Source organism: Penicillium solitum (assembly GCF_028829755.1).
Source record: "Penicillium solitum strain IBT 25940 chromosome Unknown utg000001l_segment0_segment0, whole genome shotgun sequence".
NCBI lineage: Eukaryota > Fungi > Ascomycota > Eurotiomycetes > Eurotiales > Aspergillaceae > Penicillium > Penicillium solitum.
The window spans coordinates 7273281-7292284 of NW_027072121.1; the positions used below are offsets into that span (position 1 = coordinate 7273281).

The 19004-nt window shown below is 47.9% G+C and overlaps 7 protein-coding genes across 7 annotated transcripts; 2 read left to right on the plus strand and 5 right to left on the minus strand.

Moving 5' to 3' along the window:
- Positions 1 to 492: 492 nt before the first annotated feature.
- Positions 493 to 3337, minus strand: N7455_002774 (trehalose-6-phosphate synthase; the record flags this gene model as incomplete). Its single annotated transcript, XM_040959947.2, has 3 exons — positions 493 to 1890; positions 1949 to 3260; positions 3315 to 3337. 3 exons carry the CDS (start codon positions 3335 to 3337, stop codon positions 493 to 495), a joined length of 2733 nt encoding a protein of 910 aa, XP_040809681.2.
- Positions 3338 to 3796: 459 nt separating this feature from the next.
- Positions 3797 to 5200, plus strand: N7455_002775 (MCT family MFS transporter; the record flags this gene model as incomplete). The annotated part of the gene is made up of 3 exons (XM_040959880.2): positions 3797 to 3972; positions 4035 to 4176; positions 4241 to 5200. 3 exons carry the CDS (start codon positions 3797 to 3799, stop codon positions 5198 to 5200), a joined length of 1278 nt encoding a protein of 425 aa, XP_040809608.2.
- Positions 5201 to 5335: 135 nt separating this feature from the next.
- On the minus strand, positions 5336 to 7681 carry N7455_002776 (transcriptional regulator family TF; the record flags this gene model as incomplete). Its single annotated transcript, XM_065604356.1, has 5 exons — positions 5336 to 5395; positions 5452 to 5536; positions 5588 to 5879; positions 5959 to 7204; positions 7259 to 7681. 5 exons carry the CDS (start codon positions 7679 to 7681, stop codon positions 5336 to 5338), a joined length of 2106 nt encoding a protein of 701 aa, XP_065462847.1.
- Positions 7682 to 8051: 370 nt separating this feature from the next.
- On the minus strand, positions 8052 to 9630 carry N7455_002777 (glutathione-independent formaldehyde dehydrogenase; the record flags this gene model as incomplete). Its single annotated transcript, XM_065604357.1, has 9 exons — positions 8052 to 8277; positions 8340 to 8718; positions 8778 to 8798; positions 8855 to 8950; positions 9010 to 9039; positions 9099 to 9272; positions 9321 to 9364; positions 9432 to 9457; positions 9511 to 9630. The coding sequence occupies 9 exons, from the start codon at positions 9628 to 9630 to the stop codon at positions 8052 to 8054; spliced, it is 1116 nt and encodes a 371-aa protein (XP_065462848.1).
- Positions 9631 to 10334: 704 nt separating this feature from the next.
- Positions 10335 to 10571, minus strand: N7455_002778 (uncharacterized protein; the record flags this gene model as incomplete). Its single annotated transcript, XM_065604358.1, has 1 exon — positions 10335 to 10571. The coding sequence occupies one exon, from the start codon at positions 10569 to 10571 to the stop codon at positions 10335 to 10337; it is 237 nt and encodes a 78-aa protein (XP_065462849.1).
- A 3845-nt stretch (positions 10572 to 14416) lies between these two features.
- png1 (peptide-N4-(N-acetyl-beta-glucosaminyl)asparagine amidase) lies at positions 14417 to 15818 on the plus strand (the record flags this gene model as incomplete). Its single annotated transcript, XM_040959943.2, has 2 exons — positions 14417 to 14943; positions 15011 to 15818. The coding sequence occupies 2 exons, from the start codon at positions 14417 to 14419 to the stop codon at positions 15816 to 15818; spliced, it is 1335 nt and encodes a 444-aa protein (XP_040809661.2).
- Positions 15819 to 17403: 1585 nt separating this feature from the next.
- Positions 17404 to 18888, minus strand: N7455_002780 (uncharacterized protein; the record flags this gene model as incomplete). The annotated part of the gene is made up of 3 exons (XM_065604359.1): positions 18739 to 18888; positions 18300 to 18654; positions 17404 to 18034 (listed from the first exon to the last, which is right to left on the minus strand). Exons 1-3 carry the CDS (start codon positions 18797 to 18799, stop codon positions 17404 to 17406), a joined length of 1047 nt encoding a protein of 348 aa, XP_065462850.1. The 5' UTR covers positions 18800 to 18888.
- Positions 18889 to 19004: the final 116 nt, after the last annotated feature.

Sequence of the window (19004 nt, forward strand, 5' to 3'; positions counted from 1 at the left end):
ATCATTGCTCATGCTATATCCTCATCGTATTTTATGTTCTGTATTTGCACTATCTTTGTTTTTGATTTTTTTTTTTTCAACAATCGGGTTTACGGTGGATGGAGTTGTGAGAGCTGATCTACCTTCTGACTCATGTTTTGCTGATCCTTTTGATCTATGCATGAATTGTGGCATGAGAATAAAGAATTAAAATGTACTATCTTTACCTTCTAAGTAGACGATTAGGGAGGTCATCTAGAACCACGCCCTCGGAATACAAAAAGCCACTGTAAAGAATCTAGCGCAATGCTAAAAATGAGACTATAGAATGAATGTATCAGTCATTTCGCCATTGGAAGTTATACTGCACGTCTCTTGTCCCTCGATCCCTTGAATATCGAACAAAACTATACCATAAGTCATATCGCTTCGTCATCCGTTTTTCATCATACACGAGAGACAACAGCCTGCATGGTAATAACAATAGTGGCCAATCACAACAAACCGAGTAAGTCATTTAGCCTCCTCCCCATTGGACGTGAAACTCGACAATTCACCCAAAACGTCCAAAAGCGAGCAATCAGGCGGCAACACCGACCTCGCCTCGGTAGCACGTGTGCTAGTCGTCACGGTGGTGACGTGGAGTGTCTTCCCAAGTTCAGACTTATCAAAACGAGAAGCAACAGGGGCAATAGCCAACTCATTTGCCCATCGAAACAGCGCCTCGCCACTGCGAGCACCACCAGCTGCGAATAGAAACTCAGGATATTTGATATTGGGGAGATGGCCTAGAATATAGGTAGCGACTCTCCCATTTCCAAGGGCAGCGTGTGGTGGCTCAACCTTCACAGATGTTGCCTCGCGGACGACATGGAGATCCGCGCGCCCGCGTGCACCGTTGATTTGGTCGGCTAGCTCGGAGGCCTGACGAGCGGCTACTTCGCGATCGAGCGCGCCGTCGTAGTGAAATATTAGGGAGCAGCAGCGTTCCTCGATTCGGCTACCTTCTGTTCGCTCGTGGAAATACTCCATCATCCTTCGGATACCGGGACGCCATTTCATGGCATTTTTAGGCACAAATGGAATCCATGGATCTGATTCGTGTTCTTGCAGGAAACATCCATTCTCGACAATAAAACCGAGCTTGCGGGGGAGCTTTTCGAGTGCGTCTTGGAGCTGTTTGGTGCTCCGGTTACTGGTTATGTATAGGATGTTCTTGGGGTCGTCTATGAGTGCTTGTAGAGTTGCGCATGCTTCGTTTGAGGGGAGAGACTCTTGTATGCCGAAAGCTGGACCGAAGATCGCTCCGTCTTCTAAAAAGAACATCCGTGCTCTGGCGGCGAGGTATGACCTTTTCAAGTCGTTAGGCGAGAGCGGAGAGAGGTGGTTTGTCTGATGGGTTTGTTGTATTTCATGGGCTTTTGTGAGAGCATCTTGTAGCCCCATGTACCATGTGAGAGCAGTATAGGGAGATTTACACTTGAACAGGAAATCCCAGTTGAGTTTCCGCTCCGCCGGTGTCATGTCGAGTGCGGATTTGATTGCATCGGCACATTGTTGGTAGTCCCACGGATTGACGAGAAGCTTATGGCCACGAAAGATGGAGGCACTACCCACGAACTCACTGAGTATCAGGGATCCATGTCTCTGGGAGGCAAGTTGTCCATCTTGACAGTGGATAAAATCATGGCTGGTCAAGTTCATCCCCTCACGCAGATTGGTGGCCATGAAGATATGTGCAACACTTAAGAGGGCAATGAATTGAAAGTGACTGATGTCCTGCCGGACCAGGACCAAGGGCTGGTGAGTGATGGCTGAATATGTTGCATTGATCCTCATTGCGATTTTTGAGATCTGTACCTCCAGCTCTGGGATCTCAGATGCAGACGACATTACTTGGACTAGAACGACCTATATAGAAAACAAATTAGTAGTGGCCACACCCAATAAGATAAGTTAGTCGACTTACTTTCTCTCTCCATTCTGGATAGGTCTTGAGAAAAAGTTCATATGCCAGAAGCTTCTGCTTAATCCCTCCGGGTGCATCCAATCGATCCCGCGCTACAATGAGATGTTGCGCTTGATATTTATGGCCGATGCTGTTTATCCAACCCTTGACCTCGGTGGATTGGCGTAAAATATAAAGTGACATGGGGTCAATCCCCAATGGAGAATTCACCACACTAACGTACCGATCATTGAGGTGAACTTGGTTGGCAGAGACCTCCAGTCTCCTCAGTCGGCTGCAGGAGTGAAGGAAGTGGTTGCAGTATTCCTCTGTCTGAAATCCGATCAAATCAGCGCCAAGAAGCCCATCCAACAGTTCTTCGCGAGGAGTCAAACAACGGAAGATTTCGGAGGAAGGAAACGGGGTATGCAAGAAAAACCCAATCTCGGCCTGGGGTAACTTTTCCCTCAGAAGACCAGGAAGAACCAGAAGATGATAGTCATGAACCCATATTCTATCACCTGGCTTCCAGTGCTTGATGATTGTTTCTGAAAATGCCTTGTTGAGCTTGAGGTATTGGACCCAAGAGTAGCCGTCGTACTCAGTATGCCGAGGGCTTTCTTGCATCTGATAATGGAGGGCTGGCCAAAGTACCGCGCGACAGAAATGGGTGTAATGACCCTCGAACTCGTCGTCACTCACAAACACAGTCAGCGAATCATACACATCCTGGAGGGTCTCAGCGATATCCACCCTGGTAGGGTTTGTCAATGAGTCGGTAGGCATGCCCAGAGTTCCTACCCAAGTCTTGTCCTTGAGCAAGTTGGACTTTTCAGCAGCGTGGATGGCATTTTGTAGACCTCCATGCCCTTGTTCGGCGGCCTTGACGACCCAGTTAGCATTGGAGAGCGAGGCTCGTGTGCCATTGTAGTATTTCATGTCCCATCGATCCTGTGATCCATCCAAAGACAAGTCCCTTCTCATCGAAATGGACGGTGTTGGAGGATCTGTCGCCTTGGACTGAGGCTGATTAAACCTCTGGCTGTGTCCCCAATGAATAGCACGGGGCTCGCTGGGGCCGTGCCACAATCTATCATTGGCAATCGGAATCTCATCTGCTAATCGCCAAGTATATCCTTTGAAGACCGTCTCGTCTTCTGTCGTGGCTCCGGGTGTCAGTGGGCGACAGCCAATGGGACGAGGTAGACAATAGGTATCCGATGCGCGCCCAACGATAGATCCAGGACCATCGAGATTTGCATGGCTAGACAAAGATCCGTGATTTCTATGCTTGGGCTCCGTCACTTGGAAATCGATGGTATATGGGAGGAACCTGGTATATACTATGTCAGACCTGTGGAGTTCTGTAGGCGAGGAAAGAACCCACAAAGATGCAATGAAGACCGTCATTGCGTTAAATTTCAACCCCAATGTAGTATCTAGGTTGCAAATAGTCAAGGAGTTCAATTCATGATACAGGTGAGTCAAGAATAGTTAAACACTGAGGATGGAGGGGCTTGGACTTTTGAAGCGGAAGGGACAGCTCGTTGCTACTGCCATATGTATCTCGCTCTACTATATTGTATTGGACAGGATCTTTTTATACTACGTAGGTAGAGTGAATTTGATTAAATAACATTTGAACTATCATACAGGTTCTTGTTTTCTATAGTCGCTTTTAATGCATCCACGTAAAATGAAAAGGCCGAGAGAGGCTCGGCCTTTTCGGGCGTGGATTGAAAGATTCTACGAATAGTCCGAGCAAACTTAGATATAAATAATAGTTGTCAAGAGAACTGCAATAGAAATCTAGACTCCATGTCTTGTTCAGAAGATATTATTACTCCCCACTCTCGATCAACTCTCGGAATGTCTACCTCACAAGTATCAGTCGACCGGGCTACACCCAATAGCTCCGCAGGGCCTGATCGACTCGAACTTGAAAAACCAACAGAATTCCCAGAGGGCGGAACTCGAGCTTGGATGGTGGTTTTAGGGGCATTCTGTGTATCTTTCTCAACATTTGGATACATGAACGCTTTTGGGTGAGCTCTATACTCCTCAACTCTATTTTGATAAGACAGTTTAACTGATGCATATGATACAGAGTCTACCAGGATTACTACACCGAGCACTTTCTCTCCAACGAAACTTCATCCAGTATTTCTTGGATTGGATCTGTGCAGGTCTGTTTTCTCTTCTCTGGCAGCCTTATTGGTGGGCCATTGTTCGATCGATATGGCGCTTCGGTAAGGACTTGATGTGTCTTTCTGTTAGCAACGACCATTCACTGATGATAACTCTCCATGTTAGATCATCCACATACCTGCGATTGCCATCGTGCTGTCAGTAATGATGACATCTCTGTGCAAAAAGTATTATCAGTTTATGCTTGCCCAAGGGGTCCTGGGTGGGATTGCTTCTGGCATGTTATTCGCCCCCGTCATGACATGTGTGAGCCACTACTTTCACAATCGACGTGCTGCAGCCCTTGGTGTGACAGTCTCTGGATCTTCCATCGGGGGAGTGATATTTCCTATTGCCCTGAGTAAGATGCTGAGAAATGAATCCCTGGGGTTCGGATGGTCCGTCCGAATTGTAGGGTTCATCATCTTGTTCATGGTATTAATAGCAATGATCACTGTCAGAGAGCGACTTCCTCCTCGTTATGGCAAAATCCTCTTGCCGGCAGCTTTTACTCGCGCTCCTTACACTCTCGTCACACTTGGTATCTCCTTCATGATGTGGGGACTTTTCACCCCATTTTTCTATCTTCCGCAATATGCCCAGTCGTATGGCATGGACTCGCAGCTTTCATCTTACCTTTTGTCCATCCTCAATGCTACCTCTGTTTTTGGCAGAATATTGCCGGGTATGGTTGCGGATAAGATTGGTCGTTTCAATATCTTGATCATCAACAGTCTCTGCACAGGGATTCTACTTCTGTGCTGGATCGCGATAACCTCAAATGCGTCAATTATTGTCTTTGCGGGGCTTTACGGTTTCTTTTCCGGCGGTATTGTGTCGCTGATGTCTCCTTGCATTGCTCAAGTGACGCCGAGTCCGGATCAGATTGGCACTCATCTCGGCATGTCAATGGCCATTATTGGCCTTGCTGGTCTGACCGGAACCCCGATATGCGGTGCCTTGCTCGAAAGATACGGAACATACACACAGGCCGCAGTTTTCAGCGGTGTGGTGATGCTGTTCGGGGTTGTTCTTGTCACCGTGGCGAGGTTTTATCTGCGGGCAAAGCTTCTGGAAATTGTGTGATCCTGTCTCGACCCTCCTCGAGCGGCTCTTGATTCAGTCTGTATTCTTAATTGGATCTGCTTTTATTTAGCTCCAACTGAGTGAAAGGACTTTGAAGTGATATACTTTTCGGGCGACATACTTGGATAAGGCTAATTATACATGGAAGAAGCCGTAATCAGTACTATCATCAATAAATCCCAGATCTTCTAAAAACTATTTAATCTTCGTCAGTGGACACAGCGTTGAAATCTCAGAAACCAATTACATACCATTGAACCGAGGAGTTCGGCGCCGTCGGGAATCACAGAGCTTGCATCCTCTGGTAAGTTAAGCCCACGTAAACCTCCATCATCACTGCAGACAATCAGTATAGGTTCGTCTGGCGCATGTCAATGGGATACTTACATTGAACCTAGCAGAGAGTGATCGGACCGAATGACAGCCCGCCGCCGCGTCTGCAGTATTATGCAGATTTGGATTACTCTATCTGCTGCCTCTTTGTCGGACGTTGCGCACGACTCTGGCCACAGCTTAGATTTGACTAATCCAACTATCATACTGAGTAGGTAATATTCGTTTAGTCCGTCGAAAGTCAAGTTGAGCCTCTTTTCCAACATTCGTAGTGCCTGCTCAACAGTGGCCACAAGAAACGTCGAAACTTGGGGAAATATTGTCATCGTAGCTGATTGATTCAAAGCTTTTGATTAATTAGTTGTGCTCGTTTCTTTCATGTACACAAAACTAAGGATGGAGAAGCGGGATTATCTTTTGCTTACCATGAGATCCAAAATTTATGTAAATTTCATGGCAGATATTCATTGCAGCAAGTAGCAATCCGGTCCTGCAAGCTTGTTCCGGTATTTTTTCATCCTGAATAAGCTTTTGGTGATGGTCAAGAACCTTCAAGGATGCCTCCAACCTTGCACGTCGGCAGATTGTAGATTTGAATGAGGGCGTAGCTTGGATTGCAAAATGGATGTGCAACAAGACTGTATACTGGTGCAGGTGAATTTCCAGTAATCTCTTCACGTACATCGTAGTCTGCTGCTGTCGCGGATTATTCCATTCTGGGATATCCTGGAATGCTTCTTCTAGCTCCTCTCCAAGGCGCAAGACCCGGTCAAAATCATCTTGCTCGCCACATCCGTTGACGAATGCACATACTTTCAATCTGACATGCAGAGAACGGTACATATGGGCCTGGAAAGACGTGTCCGTGAATGTAGCGAGCGGCATACCTTCTAGGGGATTTTGACCCGACTCCTGGAGCTTGTCATGGTCGAGATTCAGCGGTGATTTTATGTTGAAATCTTCCATTCTGACGCTTGGGGGCATACCCCGTTCTACAGAGGCCTGGATATCGAGCTCAACGATCGTCATCCACAAGCGCCGACGCATCTCCCGATAATACGGTGATATTCTCGCTGTCGAGGGTGATTCACGGTGATATCCTGCTGCCATAGCCCACCGGACCAGTGTCCCGGTGTATGTCCAGAAAGAATCCTCCTGAACATAGTTTGCACGCTTCGCAATGAGCAAGAGACAGTGAGTCACCAAAGTGTCCCAGGACTGAGGAGGCTGACTAGTAGAGGAATTGAGCCATGACTCCGCAGCTTCAATCCAATCAAGTGCATGGTCACGGACGGTTTGTTCACTCATAACGTTGATGCATATTTCAGGGTGAAAGCTTGCAGCGGCTGCTGCCAACAAGAGGAATTGCACCAAAAATGAAGTGGGCGTGCAAAGTGGACTGGCCCAATGGCGATTGTAATCAGCCATGAAAGCCGATATATTGAGCACTCGGTGTATGATCTCAAATCTGCCAATATAAGTCCGGACCAATGTGTCCGCGACCTGCTTCATGGGAACTAATTGTCTCAAGGTATCCTCAAGCACAGTATCATGTACCAGCCGACGAAGCCGATAATCATCATTGGCTGGAGGATAAATCTCGTCACGAAGGGTGTTGATCGCGGGGTTTTTGGACTTTATTTGAACGATGTAGGATCGAAGCTCGGCAAACTGTCACCATTGAGGAGATGCTCCATATCTGTTGTATGAGATGGTGTGGCGTACCTGTTGGTAAAAGTTCAGGGGATAGCTATACCCATAAAACTTGGTGATGGCCTCTTGTCCTTTCAAGTGGGTCATTTTCCCATTCCGGTCGGAGGAGGCCCTAGGTCTTCCCGGAGTCTCTGTCAATGAGACAGGGGTCTGCGAGGACATTGCCACGGCACCAGCGCTCCCCGAATGATCATCGCTCAACATTCCATCCACTGACGAAGATTTCGCTAGGTTGCCACGGTAGGTGCAGCTGTCGGCATTTCCTGTCTTTAAGCAGCGACTGCAGGATGGAAGCTCTCTTCCACATTTGAGCTTACGCTGATAGCATTGGATACAGGCCAATGGGGGGCGTCGCTTCTTGGCGCTTGGCTTGACCACACGCTGTGAGCTGATTGACACACGGTTCATCGCTTGCCTTGGGATTGATTCTGACATTACTGGTAACTTGACATGGGAAATTGCCGAGCAGCTTTTATGCCGGGGGTGACGTCGGTGATTTCGGGCTCGGCAATTTCGGGCTCGGCAATTTCGATCGACTTAAGGGCGGGACTTGCCTTAGCTCGCAGCAGATTTTGTCCACCTTCTAAAATGTAAAATATAGGTCAGAAATTCAAGTTGAATTTTTTAATGGCCCCACAGTTAGAGACTGCCGTTATCTGAGGTATCACAAAAATCAGTGAGCCTAAACAATGCCACGATGGCAACCACCAAATACCGTCCTATCCCAACAGCATTTCAGTCTTCAAAACGGTAGTCCTGGTCGTGATATCGGGCGTACTTGTGGAACTAGTCTCGAACCCCGGGTTCAAACAAAGCTGGGTTTCGCCTTACCAGCAATGATCATATCCCGGAGGTATCGATCGTATGCCTTCACATTGCACTGTCCGGTGCTGAGAGACAGGCCCTGCAACAAATTAGCAACATTGACGGCCTCGATGTATAGAAGCGAACCACTTGCCTTCTCAAAGAGCTTTCCGAAGCTGAGGCTAATCATACCATTGGCGGAGGCCGTGTCAGCTGCATCGGGGTCGCTAGCGGAAGGCCATGTTAGAAAATTATTGCACTATCAAGTGTTTGTAATGGGACCACGTACCTGGGCACGTATAGCCCGGGAATCCCCATTCCTCCGCATGCCCGCGTCACACGAATCATGTTCTCAAGAATGATATTCGCCTTTTCGGAAGAGCCACTAGAGTCGACGGCCTGATAACTGACAGCATCGACCGACCTATCTACCTCTCCACTATTGTGGCTGATGATTTGGTCGACGGGATCGCCCTTGGTGAAGTCGATCGGGATGCAGCCAAACTTTTGGGCAGCCGCTAGTCGTTCAGGGACACGGTCAACCACGTATATATTGGAAGCGCCGCATAAAGAGGCCGAATAAGCGGCCATCAAACCAACAGGGCCTGCACCAAAGACAGCAATACTTTCACCTGACCGGAACCCAGAAATTTCGACGCCGTGCCAGTCTATAACACTAGTGTTCGATGATAGCTTCCCTTGATTTGAAGGACAATGATAGCAGGACATATGCCGGTGGGGAAAATATCTACGCGGGTTAGCCAATCCAGAATACGTTATAGTAAAGAGGCGTAGACGATTCACCTGCGAGAAGAACGAAGTCGGCTTCGTGTTCTTTACCCGGGGGCAATCTCAGAGCATTGAAGTCTGCAAAAGGAACGCGAATATACTGAGCCTGACCTTCACACCCAATCAGATTAATGTGATTCCCATTCTTCAGGCTCCCTCAAAACGCATACCTCCACGATAAGGCCCCATAGCGACGTAGCCTGTGTGATGTTAGCCAAACCAAAAAAAAGTCCACACCGTTGAATGATGCATGTCTCACCATACGCACCACCGGCGAATCCGGGGTTAACACCCGTGCAGAATGCCGTCTTTCCTTCTTCACAGTTGCGACACCGGCCATCAGCAACGTTAAACGGCATCACGACACGGTCTCCTTTCTTCAAGGATGTCACTCCTTCACCTAGTTCCTCGACGATTCCCATATTCTCGTGGCCTTTAGTTTCTTTAGCGCTGGAGTCCCTCTACTTTCGCTCGATCTTACCGAAGGTAATGCCTGGCTCTGCGGCAGTTCTGCCTTCATACATGCTGTGGGGCACGGTGAGTTTCAATGTGCCAATCCATCGTCCTTCGCGCTCTTTCCCCAAAGACTTACTGCAAGTCAGAGCCGCAGATCGTAGCCTCCAGTTTGTATTAGCTCAGACCTTTCTCGGTGGAATCCATTGATTGCTCACCGTTGTGACTTTCACGATGACATCGTCTGGATGCTCCAATTTAGGCCTCTCAACCTCCTCCACTCGGACCTGGTAGGGTCCGATGTAGTTCAATGCCTTCATGGTAGTAGTCGTTGCCATTGTAAGTCTCTGAGATCGACTAGTGGGTAAGTGCGCGACTTGTGTGTGGTACGGATAGCGAAGACCGGGGTATTTGAGTGCATTGGTCACAGGATTCGAGATAGTCTGTCACCACTTTCGAATTGTAAAGCATAGGTAATGCCCGTACAAACCGCTATCACGACCAATGAGTGGCTCGGTGAATGAGCTGGCAACCAACGGTGGCGTGCGAGGGAAGTCTTCCTTTCTCTGTATCCAGAAGTGGGGTGTACCGGCGGTTACTGAGACTGCTCTACAACATAAGTCGTTTGTCAACGTGAGATGGGGTTAGATAACGCACTCTCACCGTTAGCATCGCTTTTCAGCTCTCACACAATATTGACCCCCACCTAGCTGAGCGGAGACCCCCATCTACGGGCAAGGATGCCATATAGAAGACCGCGTTTCAGATTATTAAGACCGAGTCAATAGTTCCCATTTGAACGCTTCTGTTTATCTCTGGGTTGTATAATAGGGGCAGGGAAGCTTCAGGACCTTTTTCTTTGTAGATTCGAACGGCTAGAAATTCAACAGTGAGCTCATCCACCTCACTAATACGACAATCATACACGCAAAAGGCTAAAGCTCATGATAGTGTCGTCACCTGATACCGAAGCTATCTCTTCTATCCTTCACGCCTACGGGGCGGCTCTAAAAGCCCGGAATGTGGAGGAGGTACTAGCACTTTACACCACAGATGGTGTCATTATGCCGCCGCATTTCCCGGCGAGTGCGGGCGTCGAATCTCTACGCGCATCGTATACGCGCATTTTCTCAACAATTGAGCTGGTCATAACTTTCCAAATCGAGGAAATTGTTATGATGTCTCCAGAGTGGGGGTTCGCCAGGACGACGGCTGAGGGCACCAAAACGATACTCGCCCTGAACGAGTCGGAGTCACATGCGAACCAGGAATTATTCATCATGAAGAAGGAACATGGAAAATGGCTGATTGCTAGATATGCCTTCTCAACCATGAAACCGCTGGTTCAGAACGGGATCCAGAGGAGCTGAAACATATTCTTCGCGAAATGGAAATTTGTTACCTGCAAGTTCTTTTAAATAAAATAGTGCATTTCATTGAAGATATTAACTACAGAAAGGGGAAAAGAAAAAAGAAAGGATTGGTTGGATCAGAGCTTGTTGCGGGGCTCTAACTAAATAATGCTGAACGATTCTATAAGCTTACTCGCGAGTACTAGAGACCAAATGTAAAGATTTAGGGGCTGTTTGCTCCTTTCATTAAGTTGATTACAGCATTGAGCTGCTATTAGATGTTGTGTGAAGGCTGGTGCTTAACTATGTACGCCAGACTGCATATCATCACGCTCCTTTCAGTGGCCGAACCATTTGGGATAATATTAGCCAAAACGGTCTTTTAGTGACTGCAAGTAATTTCATATTTTGGTATTTATTCAATTCTCTAGAATGAGTCTGACGATCTATCAAAAAAGGGCTATTTCATCTGGTCTACTCATAAGTTCATGACCATCAACCCCATTGCAACATTGGACGACAACAATGAGCCAATCACGCAAAGAGGGAGTAGGCAAAGTAAAAACCAGCCCTACCTATTATAGATAAGGAGTACACAAAAAAAAACAATCAACGCATCGACTATTAGTGCTAGTTGTCGAAAACACGTGACTTCTATCTGTTTGCTAGGATTTAGTCTTAGCTCCTCCGTAGATAGAGAATGCTTTCTTGCTAGTCTCTCTAGTCCTCATTAGGTCAACGGTATATCGCGCATCTTTGAGCACGGACTGGCAATTTAGATCTGAACGGGTCAGCTGATAAGGCGCGGAAAAATTCTTCAAGACCCAAGAGCTTGCGACAACGATAGAGCTAGAGTGGATTAGCGGATGACGTTTTGGCCCACCCTAGCTAACGCTATGATCGCGTATATCCGTCAGTGTCACTTTCGAGTTAAACAAAAGACCGCATGGAGTAAAACGTCGAACCATGTCAACGTAAGGCTAAGCTCAAGAAGTCAGCTGCACGGCGAGCCACCTATGCTGCGTGCGTGTCCTCTGTTCCTGGCGGGGGACGGAACGCCCACCACGTCAAGTTGAGGATCCCGTTATTATCGCGGTGTCACAGGATTGACAGAAATTCAAGAGATGCGGAGGGACACGCAGGTATTGAATGGATGTCGACGCGTGGAAACCAGATGCAATGCGCGTATGCATCCATGGTAATGGAGCATCGACGGTGCATATAGCCTTGGCACCTTGGAAAAAGAGAGCCAAGCTCAGGGGATACGACAGCAGTCTCGCAGTATAAGCTGCGTCTTGGTTTAATATATCATTCAAGCAATAAAGCCAAGAAACTCAGGAGAGACATGGGATGAAGTCTTGGCACTTGGCGTCCGGGGATAATTGGCTCGGTCGGCTTGATGAGCCCGAATTGCTTTAGCTTTTTGAAGTTCTGCATTTCTCCCTTGGCTTGTGGCATTGGCGTATCCAATCCCATAGGAATAATTAGTGCCAATATGAGTGCCTTGCGTGTTGCGTACGAATCGTACTACCTAACTGTTGTTAATCATTACGGTCAATACCGCCGACGAGGAGAGAAAATAACATATAACTGATAAACAAAATGAGCGACGGCCAAGATACCAATAGGTATTGCTCGGAAACGACCCAGTTTTTTTGCGAAATTGGTGCTGGCGCCATCCGAGCTAAGCATCCAGGCACCTTTTCTCGGCATCGGAACTATAGGGAACGTCATGTTAGTAAACAAAAGGGTCAATACCTTTGATACTTATGATGGATTGTTCAACTACTTATGGGATTCTAACAATAATAACCCATTCGATCGCACAGCCACCCAGCATAGCCTCGGAATATTACTAGGCTCAAACGCGGCTCAGAAGATGAAACGACGGCGGCGGTGGATCGGTTTTCCCCAGATAGAATTCCTGGTCAGTAATTTCCCGAGTCATGGGATGGTAATAGAATTCAGGGCTGAATCTCGGGAGCTTGTGAATCTAAAAAAAACAGCATAATTGTACTCCGTACGGAGTATTGTATCATTAGCATACCACAGTCAACGTAACCCTAACTACCTAGGTATATTCTAATAATTTACTCTGAATAGTTGCACCCGTGGACCCGAACATGAGTGATTATTAATCTCATTGAGCCGGCTAGACGAGACATATTTGAAGTGCCTACTTAGGTATAGAGCCTTTCCCAACCCTGGTTATTCATATGCAGGTCGGCTCATTGGGTACGATGTATACAGAGCGCGGGTTCTGGGGATGGGCGAGTTGTACTCCGTACGAAGTATGTACACAAAACATGTATAACAGATCGACACGACCTAATCCTTTGCCTAACCGAAAAAGGAAAAAAGATGATGCCGCAACTCGAGTATTTTCAGGGTCTTCTTGTGGGTGGTTCAAACGGGTTATTTTGATTGGCGATGGGAGTACGAGTTCCTGCGGGTTATAGCGTTGTACGGACTTAGCCCTAATGATCCGCACTATCATAAATATACGGAGTAATTTTTTTTTTAAATATGAGATCGGAGTATGGATCTCACATTCACATTCTCATCGAAGATGGACGATTGAGTATCCCAAGAATTACGATCTCACGTTGCATAGGGCATTCATACCAAAGAAGACGAAGATGCCTTGGAAGGCCCCTTCATTGGGACTAACGCTAGACCGTATTAGGCTGTAAGCACCGCCTCAAAGCGGCTTAGCAGGCTGTAGGCCCCGATCGTGTGAAATGCCAAGACGGACGCTTGCGCGTCTCCAGCCTTTGAGTGGAAAAGCGGATGGAAGAGTTGAGCTTTCGTACCTTGGCCGCGCGTTGGCCCTACAACTTATCCTCCTTAATATTATTTCCTTTTTTTTTTTTTTTTTTCTCTTGACTTTAGCTTAATGATGGTTTGGTACGGAGTACAGAGTACAGTCAAATGTACTCCATACAGAGTATACTCCGCATCCTTACCAAGTACATATACTAACCCAACCACGAGCTTTGATCATCGCCTTATGAACCTTCAAGCGTATTGATCTTCACTGTTGTACCCAACCACTATTATATTGACGACAACTTTGGAAGACTTACGTATTGCGTGATGAACCAGGTTAGGGTATAGGATACTCACATACATAATGTACCTTGAATATATACCCAAATACAAATAAATAATATGAAGGTAATGAGTATATATCGGAGTACTCCGTATGTCAAGAATAAAAAGAAAAAGGATATAGAAGCCTTCAAGCCATGAAAGTATAGACAGCGCCAAGAAACCAACAACGATCCATGAAAATCTGGATGTGGACGTTACGTGTTCACGGGAGCCAAAAATACACAAATTACGGAAATTACGGGGAAAAAGGGTCTTTTCCTTGGCCTTTTTTTTTCGCTTTCGCACACGCGGCTTGGCCGTGGGGCCCGTGATTGGGGCCAGATGCTGACGACGCTCGTAATACTGCGTATGCTGCTCCGTACTCCTGTCCTCTCTCCCTCCCTCTCTCTCTCTCTCTATCCAAGGGCTTGTCTTTCTTTCTTTCCCTTCTTGACTCCCCAATAAGAGAGTGATCTTCAAGTGCTACGTCAACTCGAGCGAGGTAGTCCCTTCTTTACTACTCGTCTCTGACATTCCATTTCTTACTCCTCTTCCCCCCCAAGCCTTGGGTCAAATTGGACCTCTTTCGCCGAAACTCGACTGTTCGCCCATTTCGAGTCATTCTGGATCTCAACCTTGATTCGTCTTTAAGAAGTCTGCCGTGACTTCCTCATCGACTATGGCGGACGGCAGACATCGGGCTAACCAGCCTGCCCCAAATGGCTACGATGCCTCCTCTCTAACCCACGAATTCGAGCAACTGATGCGCGCCAAACGACTCAACCGACTTCATGAACCTTCTCGCTCACATAATAACTCACCATCACAATCTCCGATGTCCAGTTCACCATTCCCTCCACCACCGACACGAGCTCCGCCACCACCTCCCTCGTTGGGCACCCCTGCCGCCGCTCCCTCCCCAAAGCCATCCACGACCCCATCAGCACTACGCGGTCTTCCTATCATGCCATCGCCTCCCCAGGATCCAGCTTCACTTAAATTTTACAATTTATTGAAGGGATTATCAGTTACACCAACTAAGTACGAAAACCCGGGTCTATTGGATGAGGCCTTGTCCCTCATTCCGCTCGATCGCCTGTATTCCGAGGCCGAGGAAGAATCCCAAATTATGCAGGCCCAGGCTGCTAGCGTGGGAGGGAAGCCGGAATGGGGCTACCAAGATTGTGTGATCCGAGCATTGCTAAGGTATGTTGGAATCCCTAGATGGTCTAGACCCATTGCGCCCTTGCTAACATATCTATCTTTTATGCAGATGGTTCAAGGGGTCATTTTTCCAATTTGTTTATAACCCCCCATGCTCGAGATGTCACATGCCCACGATCGCCCAAGGCATGACCCCTCCCACCCCCGATGAGACCGCCCGGGGCGCAACCCGAGTCGAGCTGTACCGTTGTTCCGATGCTAGTTGTACCGCCGACGAGCGATTCCCGCGGTATTCCGATGTGTGGCAATTGCTGCAAACTCGACGAGGCAGAGTTGGCGAATGGGCCAACTGCTTTAGCATGTTCTGCCGCGCAGTCGGGGCTCGAGTCCGTTGGGTCTGGAATGCCGAGGATCATGTCTGGACCGAAGTGTACTCGGAACACCAGCGGCGATGGGTCCATGTTGATTCCTGCGAGGGCGCCTGGGACCAGCCTCGCCTGTACACCGAAGGATGGCAACGCAAGCTCTCTTACTGTGTAGCCTTCTCCATCGATGGTGCGACCGATGTAACCCGCCGCTACGTTCGCAACTTCTCCCGACATGGAAACCCTCGCACTCGCGCCCCCGAAGAAGTGGTTCTGTGGTCGATCCACGAGATCCGACGCAAGCGTCGCGAAAACATGTCGAAGACCGACCAACGCCGCCTGATCAAGGAAGATGAGCGCGAAGAGAAGGAACTCCGGTGCTACATGGCATCTGCTCTGGCAGCAGAAATCAACAACATGCTCCCACAAGGCCTTACCGGTCGCCCCGAGGACCAAAAACACCCAGGTGCTCGCCAGGAGGCCTCGACCGAGTGGCTTGCCGCACGAGGTCATGGTAACTCCGGACCCGACCGTTCCCGCGAAGGACGGTAAATCTACTGCTGGTTAACCTGGCATCACATCAACCCCTCGGCTTCCTGAAATTTCATATCAGCCACACCACTTATCGAACGATTGTGCGACCTGGATATTCAATATTCCACAGCCCCCTTTCTCTCATCGGAGGACTGGCCGGGCGCAGCGACGTTCGAGAAACCCCCTAGGCCACATTGGTTTTGACTATTGACCAAAGCCACTACGGTCGCGCTGGGCACCCTCGTCCATGCCGTTGACATACCTCTTGGGCGTCAGCATCAGAAGGACGCGCATTCTATCTTGACAAAGATTCCAGCATGTGCGACCGCGGGCTTAGACGGGCAGGCTCGCCGGCCTGCTCGCCCACAATGGCTATGTTGACCAATTGTCCCCCTGATCATCGATCATACAATTTCTCTCATATGCCCGAATCACGACGATATTTTCCATTCCCTTACTCTTCTCTTGAGATACTACATCCGGAGCCTGATTTTTCCCCAAACATCTTGCACTTAATATGGGTTACAACCGGGGTTTTCGCTTGAGGTGACAACGATATCTTCTACCCTTCTCCTTTCTCAATCTTTCTCAATTTTTATTTATAATATGTTGAACTGCCCAATGACACATGTACGAGTCATGGGAGTCATGGATGCAGCCATTTTCTTTTTCTATTTCCTTTTTTTGCATATACTGGCAGGATCGCCAGTTCGATCTTTTTTTTCCTTCTTATATACCTGACCACCTTTTTCAAGGGTCGATTTCCTTTTTCTACCACTGTGCTTGCACCATTCAATACCAATATTTTATTATTCAATATTCTCCCAATGTACTTCGTATTCCATAAAAATACCATACTAGTTTGATTGGGATGTGCAATCTTCCCCGCGCTCTCCCTAGCGCCTCCGGTGGACCCGGACAGAGTTTTTGCCCCTGGCGACATCACACATCATCACACATACAATAATCCTGTTAACCCTACTCCATAGGGGATGTCATTGTACATTGAGCAATGCACATACTATGTACCTGGAATGGAGAAATCAGACCTGATATCATCTTGATTCTACACCATTCCTGCTTCGCGTAAGGCGAAACACGTGTTATATTTATAGGATGTACTAGTAATTATAGGCTCCTCTCGGTGGGTCCAGGGTCTCACTTGAATGCCCAAGTATAGGGGATAAGAAAAAAGCTAAGAAATTTAAATTCTACATGTACTTTGCATGTTGTATGTAGTAACTTAGCAGCATTGATGTATATTATCATGTCAGATTACAGGATATACATACATGGAACGTACAGAAATAAGTACATATGTACAGTAAATGCCCGAGTATGTATCGACGATACTAGGATATTCCGATATTCCCTCCGATCCTAATATGTAGATCTGCAACGGTGTCCTTGAACATACTCCGAAGTGATACCGAAACATTGCAACGCCAAAAGAAAACAAGGAGAAAGTGACAACCCTATGTTGTACAACATACATCGTCTATCAACCAGACGATCATTGCAACATGCATAAAAAAAAAATTTAGTCACGCCATTGCGGATCTTGAATGAGCATACTCCGTACTCCGCCCGATACCTCTCGTTCTCACACCGCTGATATCCAGCAGTCAATACCCCTCCGCCGAAGCTCCACCCCTATACGATCCAATTCATGCAAATAATAACACTGACCCTGAAGTCTCAACTCCCAACTCCCCCGAGACCCAGAAGCCATAGCCGTAGCCGTAGCAATCGAATCATAACCCCCAACCGAAGAAAACGACCCAGAATCCGACCCCAAACTCTTACAAGAGTCCTCATCCGAACTAAACCCATCACCAAACCCAAGCTCTACATCTACATCCTTCTTGCCATCACAATCCCGATCCCGATCCCGATCCCGATCCCGATCCCAATCCCAACCCGTTCTCAACCCAGACCTCACAACAACCCCCCTCAACGGCTCCAAAAACCCAGCCAATTTCTCCACAGGCTCGCTGAACCAATTGCTCTCAAGCACGAGCACGAATGACCGTAGTGATGTTAGCTGCGAGACTGCTCGACACGTCTCTGTCCACTGTGTCCGTCCTGCGGATACGTATACCGCGCGCACGGAGTCTTTGCTCGGGAGCCAGTGGCCTGGGAAGGACCAGCGGAGCTCGATTGTGCGGATGCGGGAGCGGTGGGAGGGGGGATTGTTGGGAGGAGGTATGGGAGGGTCCAGGGGTTGCTGAATTCTAAGGTTGGGAGGGTGTAGAGGAGGGGGATTGATTCGTGGTATCTGGTTTTTTTTGTATTAGTATTGGGAGTGGGGGAGGTTTTGTGGTTTGGATGTGTAGTGTAGCTTTTTTTCTGGGGATGAGGAGAAGAGAAAGAGGTAGAGGTAGAGGTAGAGGTAAAGGTTGTGGGTGTACATCGTACAATGAACATAGGATGCACATGTGTAAAACAGAAGTATAGGGGTAGAGGGGCAAGGAAAGGATAAAATCATTCCAACCATACATCTGCCGACAAGTCAACGCCAGACCCAGTAGCTTAACCTTATTCCAGCGGAGTAGATCGGCCTCTTTGGCCGGCTGGGAGATGCCCGTGCCATGGCAGATCTCACATAAATTGCTATTTTGGCGTGTGTGGCGTTTTGGTGATGGTGAAGACCTGGGCTCGAGCGCACATGGACACACCACGTGCCCGAGTCGTTGCTTGCTGCATTGGATAATGTGGATTCTTTGGTCGGCCAGGACAAATTCCCAGATCATTAACCGAAGCTCCGGTGATAGCCGGGTGAGGAGTCGGCTTTGGAGTTGGGGTGAGGGGATTGCTATTGTTTGGTGGCGGGGGAGGGGAGGGGGTTTGTTGCCTATTGTTTTTTTTTAAGTCTGTTAGATTTGTATACCCAACAAGAAGTAGAAATAAGTAGGAAATAAGAAAAGAAGGTATTTACTTTGGTACCGCTGGACCAGCACATCCTCCCATGAGAAGACCCCCTGTTTCATACGGGCCATTGTTGATAGTGACTCTGTTCGTCCCCGCTAAAATCGAAAATAAAGAGACATTGACATTGGCAGCGAGATCGGTTCATAAATAGTGTCACAAGATCTGCAACTGCACCTGATGACCCTATCGGGCACGACACGTTCCCGTCAACCCGAAAGGGTAGCGCCAAGTGGTCCAGTTAAGGATTGGCGCAAAGAGTCGGTGAGGCTAAAG